The sequence below is a fragment of the Bombus pyrosoma genome, linkage group LG6 (genome assembly GCF_014825855.1).
Source record: "Bombus pyrosoma isolate SC7728 linkage group LG6, ASM1482585v1, whole genome shotgun sequence".
Taxonomy (NCBI): domain Eukaryota; kingdom Metazoa; phylum Arthropoda; class Insecta; order Hymenoptera; family Apidae; genus Bombus; species Bombus pyrosoma.
Window position 1 is genome coordinate 585,235 of NC_057775.1, and position 15,080 is coordinate 600,314.

The 15,080-nt window shown below is 38.2% G+C and overlaps 1 protein-coding gene across 7 annotated transcripts in view; it reads right to left on the reverse strand.

The window, feature by feature from the left end:
* Nucleotides 1-28: 28 nt before the first annotated feature.
* The window catches only part of LOC122568679 (collagen alpha-1(XXII) chain-like), a 41,953-nt gene continuing 26,901 nt past the window's right edge, over nt 29-15,080 (reverse strand). For 4 of the 7 annotated variants that reach the window (XM_043728685.1, XM_043728684.1, XM_043728689.1 and 1 more), the window contains 10 exons: nt 11,141-11,356; nt 5,384-5,571; nt 3,793-3,963; nt 3,251-3,448; nt 2,702-2,903; nt 2,308-2,409; nt 1,470-1,571; nt 553-720; nt 405-473; nt 29-333 (listed from right to left, as the gene is read on the reverse strand). In XM_043728685.1, coding sequence (XP_043584620.1) covers nt 215-333; nt 405-473; nt 553-720; nt 1,470-1,571; nt 2,308-2,409; nt 2,702-2,903; nt 3,251-3,448; nt 3,793-3,963; nt 5,384-5,571; nt 11,141-11,356 — 1,535 coding nt within the window. In that variant the 3' untranslated portion in view covers nt 29-214. Of the gene's footprint in view, nt 334-404; nt 474-552; nt 721-1,469; nt 1,707-2,307; nt 2,410-2,701; nt 2,904-3,250; nt 3,449-3,792; nt 3,964-5,383; nt 5,572-11,140; nt 11,357-15,080 lie in introns of those variants that run through there. The other 3 variants (XM_043728686.1, XM_043728688.1, XR_006317177.1) reach the window with 3 other exon arrangements.

The window sequence follows — 15,080 nt, forward strand, 5'->3', positions numbered from 1 at the left end:
CATATTATGCAAAATAACTGGTATGAATCATTCTTCACTGACGAATACTTATTTTATTAAACACGCATGATCGACAAAAAGTATTGTTTTCATATGGCAGTGATTTGAAAGATGCTTTAATTGTTTATTAAGCAAAAGGTTAATCGTATTTGCGATGTTAACTGCTCTTCTTATATCTAAATATTTTTTTTAATTCCTAGAAATACTTATGATTTTAGGGCCCTTTCTCATCGCTGCGAGAATACTGTAAGTAACTGGCGCTTGGATAATTACAGAACTCGCAAAATCCGGGTAATCCGTGAAGTCCAGGTGGCCCCCTCATCCCAGGAATGCCTGTTGATAAACGAAGCTAAAAATACCAGCAGGAGAATTTAAAAACGTGTTTGTAACTTTTTTCTCTTTACCTGGCCTGCCTGGCTCCCCCCGTTCTCCTTGCCTTCCAGGCAATCCAACGCCATCATTGCCAGGTGGTCCTATTAACATAATTTCCGTCAGGAAGAAAGAATGATAAATTCACCGAGTCATAATGTCAAAAAAGTTTATGTGTGCTACCAGGCGGTCCTCGCGGACCCATTGGACCTTCTACGCCAACGCCTTCCTGACCTTTATCGCCCTTCTCACCCCGTTCACCAGGTGAACCTTGAGGACCTATGGCGCCTTGTGGTCCTGGTAATCCGACAAATCCACGCTCTCCGGGTAAACCTGGGAGACCTGGATCACCTGAAGAGCAATTTTTTACCAGAATTGAACTCTAATTTAATTTCATTTATTTAATTTAATGTAACGCCGAAGATGAAAAATTATACATATTATATTAAGATATTTAATACTGTAAGCTTGCAGTTGCTAACTCTTTATTAATCCAGGTACAATCTAACTATGTTTTTTTTTCTAATGTTCATCCCTACATTGATTTTCTTTCATTCATTTTCTAAACGTATTTTTCCAACGTTAAAGGATATTTCAAGTTTAAGTAGAGTATAAAAATATTGTTATTGGTATATATGATTTTTCGTTTTTATCCTATGTCTAATATTTTCTTAAAGTATTAAACATCTTTCTCGTTTGCTAAAATGTGAGTAACATTGAAATATAATTCGAGGATTACAGCAGGATTAATATAATAAGGAATAATGAATCAGATGTAATGTAACATTGTTATTATTGTTATAGATAAAGGGGTCATACAGAAAGAGAAGATGTCAGCATATTTCTGTCCTTCTTGATTAAAATGTCCTGTCTACCATTTCGAAATTGAAGAAAACCGAAGTTTTTCCATTCTCTTTGTGCCAACCTTGTCATTCAATTCAAAATGGTTAACTGCCATTTCGTAACAGGTCGTATAACATAACTTTATTTAAAAAGTAAAAAACATAGATAATTTCAAATATTTCGACATATCTTGAAAAATGAAAAAATGTTAGATAGAACATATTAATTGAGAAAAACAGATTTGATCTAGTAGGTACCTGGGATGCCCTGGGTTCCAATTCGACCGGGACGACCCTGTCGGGCCAGCCCCGGCAACCCGGGTGGCCCTCGTAGACCTTCTGTTAGTGTTTTCAGCCTCTCTGTGACACATGCAGGATTCCATCATCTTTATAGATGTACACAGCCACGTGAGTTGTTAATCTCCGATCGATCAATTGTTAATCGAGCGGACGTGCGTGTACATGAATCACGTCGCTGATGAATGCTGACGCTAACTAAGGATGAAAGTGGAATTTCAAGCAACTCATGACAGAACGATGACAGCAACAACCATTGTGATGTTTCGCTATGACTATCAAGGACGCTAAAGGTATTTTATGTAATAACGATTCATCGTCTACTATGGATTTCTGAGGAAAAGATACAGTCCCTAATCATCGTATTAAAATTACATGCAGAAATTTCATCTATCTAGCTATAAATGTCATGTATACATATACTACGTCAGATAAATTGGGAACTATTCTGGTACTTGATCTCATCGTCTATATATTCGCCCTTAACAGCTGCATTTTCCAATTTGAGAACAAAAATTCAAAATGTTTATGAAAATAATGGGACTACAAAGAGACGCTACCTTTAGCGCATATGGGACATGTTGGAACGAATGTAAGCTGCAATAAAGCCAAACGGGAAGAACACATATTATTAACATGTTTTAATGGTCCTAATTCCTGGTAATTAGGGACTGTACTTTCAAAATGAAAAAAAAAACACCAAAAACACATAGTAGGATCATTTCTACTATCACGTTCTACGGTTAAGGGATCAAATGCAGGAAAATGAGGTTGGTAACCCTTTTTCTCGGGGTTGTACCTGGGCGACCTTGTGGACCAGGTGATCCAGGACGACCTGGACGGCCTCGACCAGGTGGACCAGGTGGACCTTGCATCTGTGCTGCCATCTCAGTCATCTGTTCTGTATATGTACGTGCCAATAAAAGGAACAGTTATCTTCTATCTTTTTACATAAACCAGTTCATATAGTTGTTTTGCCAAGAACGACCCGCGTCGTATAAGAATATTGTTGCTACAGTAATCTCGTTACACATCATCTCAAATTTTCTTAAACGTGTTACCAACTATACTACTATTTAATTTCGTGTGTCATAATAAGTATACACCTAGTGGAGATAAGTAGGCTGTATAATAAGTATCCAGCTGCTTGCCCTATAAAAATAACATCACTAAGCAGGGAAGTAAATATCCACCTCGTAACACACTGGTACATATTTCTCGAATTTCTGACTCAATGATACTTCGGCCTGGCGGTCCCTGAACTCCTGGCATTCCTGTCTGCCCTCTAATCCCTGGCGGTCCTTGAAGTCCTGGAGCCCCATCTTTTCCTGGCATTCCTGGTAGTCCCATTTGACCCTCTGGACCTCGTTCTCCAGGAGGTCCTCTCTCACCTGGCTAATTTTTAGTAACAATGAATGTAACGACAAAGTTAAGAACTTCAAAACAATATTGTTGAAACTTATTCCAGTGATATGTACAGTCAACTACTGACTGTTCCTTTTTAATAACAGATCTTACATATGGTCAAGAGTCCCAAGATTTTTCGTATTAAATCAGCTTCTAAATCATCTTACCAAACTCTGTTTTATCATTACAACACATGGACGGTAAAATTATTACCAAAATTATTATTAAAGGAGCTTTTAGAGGGAACAGAGTAATATGACAATGGGTTAAAGAAACAAACGAATATTTAACAATAATAGATATTTTTCATCTTAATAATCATTTGAAATACTTACTAATCCTGGAGCACCTGACGCACCTCTTGGTCCACTAACTCCTGGACTGCCGATAGTTTCCAATACATTATTTGTACTTAACATATCTGAAATTGTTCCTGGTGGTCCTGCTGGTCCTGGAGGACCTGGGGCACCTGGCGGACCTGGCCGCCCTTCTAATCCTGGAATACCAGCGACTCCAGGTAAACCCGGTGCACCCTAAAAAAGCATATTTCTACCTTTTTGAATTTTTTAGATCACAATGATATACTCCGTGCATCTCAATGCATAGCTCAAATTAAGTGAGAAAAATTTTATGATCCAAAGTAAAACGAAAATCAAGAATAATGAACTTGGATTGGAAGTTCCATTTTGGAGAAAATTGAAGTAAGTAAGAGCGGCAAATTGAAAAGAGATTATTCTACAGGCAAAAATAAATTGAAAATGTAGAACAAAAGTTTTGTCTCATTTTGAGTTATAGAATCTCTCCTGATTCGGCTTGTATCACGAATTTTGATCCTCGATGTATTTATTCTTTTTCATAACAGGTGTAATAAACCTACGACACTCCCAGGTAAACCGCGTGGTCCAACAGGACCTTGTTCTCCTTGATGACCTCTGTCGCCTTTTTCTGCAGATCGTCCATCGAGTCCTGGTAGTCCTGGTTTACCAATAGCACCTTCGATTCCTCGAGGACCTGGGACACCTGGTTCTCCAGGTAAACCGGGTGAACCCTATAACAATTAAATTAGTATTCTAATTCATTATTCAGATTGAAATTAAACTAAATTTCAAATTGTCTATTTATATAATAAGAATCAAAAAAAATTCTGAATACGATACGAGCTCAATTTTTTCAACATATTACATTCGAATGTTCGATTATCCGAACAGTTTTGCAGTTCTTAAAATCGATTTGTTCGACCGTTCGTGGAAAGACGCGATCGCGAGGAAGCGTGTCAGCGGGAGTCATAAATTCCCGTTACGGTTATATAATCGACACCACGAAGTAATCGATCCCCTATTTCGCTTAGGATAATAAAGGTGGTTGAACTGATTATAACACTGGAGTAACAGGTTACAATGTGACACTTTATTTCAACAACCTGTAAACATAGACAATTATGCTCGGTGCGTATAGATATAAGTTTGCGGTGCGATAATAGTGGGTCATAGGTGGTGCTGCTGGTGTACAGGTCGCTGTGAAGTACTGCTGCTTTTTTTTTCTCATTTAGATGTCATGGAAGAAAAATCGGACTACGGGATTTGAACCCGGGTCCTAAACGTTCGTAACCAAAGGCGTTAACCACTGCGTTGCCGTCGTCTGATCATAGTTGCTGTCAAGTGCCACCACAAGTTAAATAGATGACTGATCTAAGGGTGGAAAACCAGTCAAGAGATGTTGACTGATCTAAAGATGGAAAATCCGTCAAAAGATGTTGACTGATCTAAAGACGATAAACCAGTCCAGAGATGTTGACTGATCTAAGGATGACTAACCAGACAAATTCGGTGACGATGTTGCCGCAGAGGAAAACCATTGCTGGGTGTTGGTTGTGTAGTGGCACTCGACACCAACTAGTGTCGGACGTCGGCAGCGCAGTTGTTAGCGCCTCAGATTACGAACGTTCGGGACCTCGGGTTCAAATCCCGGCGACCGTAGTCCGATTTTCCTTTCCACGACATCTAAATTAGAAGAAAAGCAGCAGTACCCCGGTAGCGACATCTACACCAACAGAGTAGCACTATCACCATTAACAAACTACTAACTACTACACCTCAATTGCCTCACCACCGGTCACTTGCATATGAAATGACTATTGAACATGGGAAAAAACCCAGCTTTCTATTTCTTACCTGATGGAGCAATAACCATAAAGAACGTCTTGACTTGAATATATTTTATAACATTTAAGGGCCCTAACGGTAAAATACAAATGCTTAGTTTTATGGCAGTTCTTTAGGATTATTGCGGACCTTTAGGATTAGGATTTTAATCTTTAGGATTAGGACCTGACTAATTATATTTGCACAACTAGTGGCCGCCTCGACCGAGGGATGGATCCTGGGTTAGGTAAAGAGTCACCGGACGTAATACGATTGTTGAAGAATCAAATTCGGCATTCAAATCTGAAGTTGAATATATAAATTTACCTGTGATCCTGGAGGTCCTAGAGAACCAGGAGCGCCATCCTTTCCTTGCAAACCTGGGAGACCCGGTGGACCAGCAGGACCAGATTCTCCTTTCACTCCTGGTAAACCATCTTCTCCTGGTGAACCAGGGGGACCTTCAGGACCAGGTGGTCCTGGTAGAATGGAACCGACCATCGAACCTGGCAAACCTGAATAAATAAATTAAACGTATTAAAGATTTTGAAACCAAGATATGTGTAGCGGCACTCGACACAAACTAGTGTCGGACGACGGCAGCGCAGTGGTTAGAAGAGCCCTTAGGTTACAAACGTTCGGAACCCGAGTTCAAACCCCGGCGACCATAGTGTCCCATTTTTATTCCACAATTCTTAAATGGGAAGGAAAGCAGCAGTACCCCATCAGCGACATATCTACATTCGCAGCAGAACCTATTTCGGCCTCTGCAGCCAGCAGCTACAAATATTACGACCTATACACCTCATATGTTATACACTCCTCGTCAAAAAGATAACCCTTTTTTCGTGGAGGAAACCTTCATAGGCACCCGCGCCCTCCGGGGAGAATGCGTCGGGTAGTGCCGGATTCGTACCGGCTAAAAGCTCCACGGTGAGGCCTTATCGAGGAGGGAGAGATATACTTCTCTTCTCTCTTCCATTGTGTGTATGTAAGGTATGAGCCTGCTAGGCCTTATTGAAGAAGTCCTTTTTCTTTTTTCCTTCTTTTTCTCCATCTTTTTTCATATATCCGTGATAATTATTGCAGCTGCTGACTGTAGGATGTCGCTGCTGGGGTTACTGTTGATTTTCTTCTTGTTTAGAAGTCGTGGAAAAATCGGACTACGAACGCCGGGGTTTAAACCCGGCGTCCTGAACGGTCGTAACCTTAGGCGCTAACCACTGCGCTACCGTTGTCCGAGGTAAAAAGATAACCCAGGTGTGTGTTATCTGTAATTTCTCAATGACGCGTGCAAAGTTTTTCGTCTGTAACTTTTAATATCAAAACATTATGAACTCAGGATATGCACTTCGTTGAAAATAATTAAAAATCTTATGAAGTTTAGTGTGTAACAAAAAAAATTGATTTATTTTAAGAACGAAATGATAACACGTGTACAATAAGAAAATAATAATCAACATAAATTGTAACTAACAATAATTACTTATCAAGCATATATACTTATTTAATAATGGGTACATATATTGTATAGAAATATAGAAAGTAAAATTGAATCTGTGTGAATCTATTAAATATCAACCCCAGACCTATATCTAATATCTAGGACCACGTCATGGTTGACCAAGGTAAGATGTGTGATGTGGACAAAGATATGAATCCGATCCTGAATAAGGACAATTATGAATACTGGACGACGATGACGGAAGCAGTAGAGCCAGGATTAACGTCAGCAGAAAAGTTGAGACCAGACTATATAAAAATGGATAACAAAGCACATGCGTACAATTTCTGGCATGTTAGCCCCGAGTATCAGTGAGACATCGGAGCCTTGAAAACAGCGAGGGTGTGCTGGAAAGCACTGGAAGATGTTCATGGGAGATCTACGTCGATGGACATTGTTTTATGCATGCGGGAACTGGGCACTATTGAGAAGACCCCTAGCATGGATATGTTCGCGTACTGCGGAAGGATCCAAGACCTGTGTGATAAGCTATCCAGTGCCGGTATAAAAATTGAGGACCACGTTATGGCATGTTTCCTTTTGGTCGGCCTTGTGGCGGATTCAAATTATGCGACGTACCTCAGAGCAACAAGGATTGATAAGGACCTGACCTGATAAGGTCCGTGAAGTCCGACCTTCTACTCGAAGAAAGGAGGATCGATGCGGCTGCGGACTCATCCGAGAGAGGCAGCGCAATGGCGACCAGGAGGCAGTGGAAGCCCAAGCCACAACAGAACAAAGATGGCGCGAAGCCAAAGAACAGAGAGCCACATGACCAGAAGTGCTACAAATGTGGAAAATGAGGCCATATTTTGTACCAGTGTTAAGAGGAGAAAGGAGATAAAGAGGAGAAAAACCAAAAGGAGAAGAAGAGACAGGAAGATAACAATAAGGAGAAGGGATCAGAATACAAACCGAGATCCAAAGAGGAGCCTGACCACAATGACGAAGACATTGAAGTCATTGAGGCAAAGGCATGCAAGAATACCGCATCGTGGCACGAGAGATTGGGTCACCTGCATGAAAATGTAATGAGAATATTCCTATAAGGAGCGTGAAGGAGGATTCCAAGAAACATGACGAACTATGCGGAGTCTGTGAGGAAGGAAAAATGACTAAGGTGCTATTCCCGAGGACGGCCCATCACATGTGTCAACGTCCTTTGGAGATCATTCACAGCGATGTCAGTGGCAGAGTTCAGTGCAAGTCATTAGGTGGAGGTAACTACTTTGTAACTTTCATCGATGATTTCTCTCGTCTCGTTACGTTAGGATCATCAGCAGGAAGAGCGAAGTATTTAAGTGCTCCAAGGAATATCAGATGGAAGTGGAGGCTCTACATCAGTCAAAAATAAGTGCCCTTCAAACCGACAATGGAGGTGAGTATACAGGGATAAATTTTGAGAGCTACCTGAGAGAGAAAGGCATCCTGCACAGGAAGACCGTCCCTAAGAACCCTGAGCAAAATGGAGTTTCAGAACGAGCAAATAGGACCCTGGTTGAGATGTCCAAGTGTTTGCTCATCCAGTCAGGACTCCTTGACTATCTGTGGGGAGAAGCTGTGAACACTACGTGTCACGTAAGGAACCTATGCCCATCCGCTGGTATCGGAGACAAAATTCCATTGGAATTATGGAAAAGTAAGGGATGCGACATCCAAGGGGAGATCAACAGGTTAAGGGTATTTGGATGCACAGTCTGGTACCTGGGAAGCCTAAGCGGAGGAAAGTTTTAATAGCAGGGCAAATGAAGGAATATTTGTAGGTTACGACCGACTGATCAAGGGTTATAGAATCTACCTACCGAAAACCTAGAAGATAATAATCTCTTGTCATCTCATGTTCGAGGAAAATGTGTTTCCCTACAAGAATGTTAAAGTGCACACGAGTAACATCAAAAGGAAATTCTCTGAGTGGATATGGGACGTTGAAGATTTCGAACTTGAAAGGGGGGTTGATCCAATTGACGTTGAGACCCAAAGTGATGGTGAAAACGATGAAGGGGAGAGTGATTATTTCATGGACAATTTAACTAATGAGAATAATCAGGAGAAGGTTGTGAGTGTACCGACTGTGCCTAGGAGGTCAGCAAGACTGCGTAAGCCAAAGACGTGTAACAGTTGTGCTCACATTGCAACCGTTTGCAAAACTCAAGGTTTGTGTGTGTCTGTGAATGTGTACGAAGCCCTGAAGGGACCAGATGTCCAAAAGTGAACCGATGCAATAATGAAGGAATTAGACAATCTAACGAATAAAGATGTGTGGGACATAGTACAAAGACCTTTAAACAAAAATGTTATTGATTGTAAGTAGGTATTTGTCGTTAAAAGGGATCCTGATAGATATAAGGTTAGACTTGTAGCTGGGGGATTCTGGCAAAAACTTGGAGTAGACTATTCAGAAACCTTCAGTCCAATCGTAAAACGTAGAACTCTAAGAATTTTGCTTGCTCTGTGTGCGGAGAATGAGTGGAGTTACGAACATATTGATGTGGAGTGTGCATACCTCAACATTCCTTAGGATGATGATATATACATAGAGGAACCTGAATTTTTTAAAGTTCCAGGAAAAGACAGGACTCAATATGTGTGTAAGCTGAAAAAGAGCCTGTATGGACTGAAACAAGCTGGGAGAATGTGGTTTAGACACATAAATAATATTTTGAAAGGTATGAATCTGAACCCACGTATGAGTGATCCGTGTGTGTATGTGAATGCATCCAAAGATCTGACTGTAGCTATGTATATGGATAACATTCTTACGTTTGGAACGAAGACTATGATTGATGTGTTCAAAACTAGGATTAAGGAGAAATTAAATGTTAGGATGCTGGGTACTTACACTCAATTTCTGTCCATCCACTTGAGTAAGCCAAACAGTACTACTGTTGTATTTGATCAATCTGTACAGATAAGTCAAATGCCGGATCTGTTTGACATTACTCATGAGGCTGGAGTGTCAACAGAGTGTGAGGCCGGTTTTGAAATTGAGTGTAATGAACCTTTCGATAATAAGTTGTACGAACAGGCTGTGGGGCATATAATGTATGTCGTCACTGTAAGTCGTCCTGATGTCGTGTGTCCAATAGGAAAGTTAAGCCAAAAATGCGCAAATCCGACTGTATCTGATTAGAAAGCAGTGAGGCGGATTTTCAAGTACTTGTTAAAGACCAAAGACCTGAAGCTAGTGTACCAAAGGACAGGACAACCTTTGAAGATGTTTTGTGATTCAGAGTTTGCGGGCTCTTCAATAGATAGGAAATCTAGGAGTGGGTATGTCTTCATACTCGCTGGTGGTGCAACATCTTGGTTGTCAAAGAAACAACCAATTATATCTCAATTGACATGCGAAGCAGAGTCTGTAGCGATGCAAGAAGCAACAAGGGAGATTGTGTGAATATCCTTACTATTAAGGGAGTTGGGTCAATTGTCATATTGCCCTCGCCCATGCAAAATTTTCTGTGATAACATCGGAGCTATTTCATGGTCCAAAGATGAAGTAGTTGCTGAGAGATCTAAGCACGTCCAAGTGCGTTATTTCTATGTTAAGAACTGCGTGTCGAAAGGGGTATTAGATTATACCTACATACCTAGTTCTGAGAATATTGCTGACATTCTCACCAAAGGCTTAAATAGAGTTAAGACTCAATATTTTACCAAAGCTATGGGGTTTGTAGAAACTATGATCAAAGGGGAATGTTGAGAAACGTTAAGTTGGTATGATCGCTAGTTCCTACAAGCTAAGTTGGTACGACTTCTAACGACGCTCATTTGTCTTAGGAATCGACCACGTGTCAATTATCTAAGTGTATCCGGTGTGTTCAGACGTTTTGTTCGAGGTGGCGAAATATAGAAAGTAAAATTGAATCTGTGTGAATCTATTAAATATCAACCCCAGACCTATGTTTAATAACAGTTTCGTTGTTAACGAAGGTTTCTTTCTCAATTTTAGCTTCTTGATATTTTTGCATGATAGTAGAACTCGACGAACATTTGAAACACTGGCACTAACACTACATTTCTCCATTATCTGCTTCGTTGTTAATTGCGAGTTGGAAGCTACACGCAAAATTGCTCGCTTATCACGATCGGATAACGATGACGGCCGAGCAGTACTTTTCTTTTCGCCATAATCTTCAACATTTTTTAAGAAATTGTGTACTACTCTACGACTTCATTTTATTACTGTCGATATTTTTACTACTGATAATTGTTGCTGTTTTAAGTCAAGAATTTGCTTTTTTTCAGACTCGTTTAATTTTTTTCCGCGTCCCTCATACTAACAAATTTATATAATATTGCACTGTAATCTTTACTCGTTGATAGATCATGAACTACTGAGCAATTTCTAAACATATTAACAGAGTGTGTTATCATTTTGACCTTAGTATGGAATAATTTTTCTTTGTTACACAATAAACCTTATAATATTTTTAATTACTTTCAACAAACCGCATATTCTGAGCTCATGTTTTGACATTATAGGTTACAGACGAAAAACTTTACATGCATCATTGAGAAATTCAAGATAACACGCCTGGGTTATCTTTTTGACGAGGAATGTATATTTCAATCTAACTTACCATCACGGCCTGGTTCTCCAGCTTCTCCTTTTTGACCCTGAATTCCAGGTGATCCTGATGCACCAGCTTCACCACGAAGACCTCGCAATCCCTGAGGACCTGGTATTCCCGGAAATCCTATTTCTCCTTTAGGTCCAGGAGAGCCAGGAAGTCCTGACTTTCCTTCCGAACCAGGAGACCCGTCTTGCCCTGGAGAACCTCGTTCTCCTGTCTCACCTTAACATATTTTACATCGATTATGTAGAAGTACGTCTTTTCCATATCATCATCTGACCAACTCCTAATTTTATACATTATCTGCAATAATTTTGTTGTGCGGTTCAAGTCAAACCATTAAAGGAATTTATCCTGAGAGATAGAGACTTCGATGGCGAGGATTAAAAAAGGAAGTTAAAAAGATTGTTCAAATGTTTGTACTAATTGCTAAGATGTACTACTAAACATCACTTATTAACTATTCACTTAACTTTAGATTTAAAGTATAGAATCAAAATTTAGATTTAGAATTAGATTTAAGAGTAGGCTTGGACTTACAATTACTACAAATAAGTAGGATATTAACATTAATTGCTAATTTATCATCAAACGTTTAAACTAGATCATTTACTAACGAAGGATTACAATGCTCACGATTAGATACACGTTAAGAGTTGTTACATAGATACTTCTATCACGAGAACGGCATACATTTAGCAATTAATAAAAGGAATGGTTTACGGGTATTACGGCAGATTGCAACAAATTGATTTACAATCGCTTCGAATAACTGTATTTAGGTCGACGCGACGTCAATATGCATGTGAATATATTGTTTTCATTTCACCCATCAAAGAATACTAGGATTTTAACTTTTGATAATAATGATACTTTGCGATATCAGTACTGAAATTACAAAGTCCAAAAAGAAGAATCGACAAGGGCAAAATATTTGCTATGTATTTTAACTTTCAACAATAATTTCTCCAGAACGTGGGCTTCAAATATGGGCTATATGTAATATTCATATAGCAAGCATTAGGTGTATACAGATAACGGTATAAATGTCTAATTTATAATTTATAAATAGATTGCGTATTTTTATACATTTATAAAGAATTTTAAAAGCGCAAAAGTGCATAGGATGCAAATAAGATACAAAAATGTATAGATTTTCTAAAGTAGAATGATCGTTATAATAATTAGAAGATGTAGTAAGTCCTTTTTAGGTTCGATTACTTTAGTTATGTTTATGAAAATATAAATTTACGTAAATTTCGTGTATCTATAAGAGAAGAGGAAAAAAGAAGAAAGGAACAAAATAGAATAAGTGGAAATATGTTGGTTGGATAGTTGAAACCATTACAACGATTGCTCCCGACCTTTAAATATGAGTCTGACATACTTTATTAGGAGGAATTATTCCCTCAAAAGTGTCAATAACCTTTGGTAACATTATGATTAACACATTAACAGATTCTAAGGGTTCGTTATTCATTTACTACGGAGAATCAATGTACACTCCCCGTCAAAAAGATAACCCAGGTGTGTTATTTTTAATTTCTCAATGACCCGTGCAAAGTTCTTCGCCTGTAACGTATAATATCAAAACATTATGAGCTCAGGATAGCGGTTCGTTGAAAATGATTAAAAATCTTATGAGGTTTAGTGTGTAACAAAAAAAATTGATTTATTTTAAGAACGAAATGATAACACGTGTACAATAAGAAAATAATAATCAACATAAATTGTAACTAACAACAATTACTTATCAAACATATATACTTATTTAATAATGGGTACATCTATTGTACTTTCTACTTCTATTTTACGATTTGCTATCGATGTATATAGTTTCTGGATATAATTTTGACTTAACGTATCCCATTCGCGTACAATTGCATTTTTTAATCCTTGTTCGTGTTGACACTGTTTTCCATTCGCGTATACGCCGTGAACAAGTTCTGCCCAGCAATTTTCAATAATATTAAGTTCCGGGGAGCGTGCAGGCCACGGCAAAAAAGATATATTACTTTCATTAAAATATGATTGGACCAATCTTGATGTGTGTACAGGTGCATTATCTTGTTGAAAGACGTAATCAGGTCCAGAAATGCGTTCTGCATGATTATTTATTTATTCTTTGATTAAATTTATGTATCGGAGACTATTCATTCTCCCATTGATGAATTTGATACTTGTTTTGCCAAAATAACCGATGCCGGCCCAAACCATCACGCTGCCTCCTCCCATTTGTCGTCGAATTGCTTTTTTTTTATTTATTATTAATTTACGATCAATTATCGCATTGAGAATTTTCAGTAATTTTCTCTGGTGTGGCGCAGTGACATGGCTAATTATTTATAATAAGTTAATACTTATTATAGATAAGTATAATTATAAATAAGTATTATAAATAAGTAATTATTACTTAATATAAATATCTAATTAAATCTTGTGCTTAGGTCTAACGGATAGTATTTATCGAATTGCTGACATTGTCTCTTTTCTTATGTCATGAAAATAATATTCGAACCTATCAGGACTATCCAAGTTGAATCTTTTTCGTCTGAAAATAGTACCCTTCACCATTTCTTTTTCCAATGCATTCTTTCTTTTGCAAAGCGTAAACGTTCTACTTTGTGTTTCGTTGTTAACGAAGGTTTCTTTTCCAATTTTAGCTTCTTGATATTTTTGCAGGATAGTAGGACCCGACAAACACTTGAAACACTGACACTAACACTACATTTTTTCATTATTTGCTTCGTTGTTAACTGCGAGTTGGAAGCTACACGCAAAATTGCTCGCTTATCACGATCGGATAACAATGACGGCCGAGCAGTACTTTTCTTTTCGCCATAATCTTCAACATTTTTTAAGAAACTGTGTATTACTCTACGACTTCATCTTATTACTGACGATATTTTTGCCACTGATAACTGTTGCTGTTTTAGTTCAAGAGTTTGCTTTTTTTCAGACTCGTTTAATTTTTTTATTAGTATGGAATAGTTTTTCTTTGTTACACACTAAACCTGATAATATTTTTAATTATTTTCAACGAACCGCATATTGTGAGCTCATAATGATTTGATATTATACGTTACAGACGAAAAACTTTACATGCGTCATTGAGAAATTAAAAATAACACACCTGGGTTATCTTTTTGACGAGGAGTGTAGAAGTTGTAATTACCCATATCTATATCTTTTTAAGAAACAAAGTTTAATTCCTATAAAATGTTCATTTTTGTAACACGAATTATATTAAATCAAAATAATCATTACCCATTTTTTTTTATTAGTCAATATTATTTTACTCAACACTAGAAGAGAGTACCTGACCTACTCGATTTTGCAGTTACAAAGGGACTAAACGTAAATAAGCTAAAAATAGCACCCAGTCTAGAGCTTAACTCCGATCATACATCCATAATAATTACTTACAGAAACAAACCAATAATTTATAACAATCCAGATACACTATGCAATAAAACCACCAAGTGGCAATCATTTAAAGAAATAATCGAGAGTAAGATCAACTGCAACATCCCATTAAAAACACCCGAACACATTGAACAAGCAGTAACAACACTTACAAAAACTATTCAAGAAGCAGCATGGGCATCCACCATACCTGAAGCAACCAAAAGACAAACAAAAATAATTCTGCCAGACATCCTTGAAAAAATTAGAGAAAAAAGAAAAGCAAAAGCAAAATGGCAAAAACATAGATCACGAGAAAACAAAAAACACCTAAACAAACTCGCAAAGGAAATAAAAAACAAAATAAAAGAGCACAACAACAACGAATTCACAAAGTTCATAGAGACACTCTCTGCACACGAGAACTCCAACTACTCCCTATGGAAAGCCACGAAAAAAATAAAGAAGCCAATTAAACTAGCCCCAGCAATCAGAAAAGCAGATAACACATGGGCGAGAAGCAACGAAGAGCAAGCTGAAG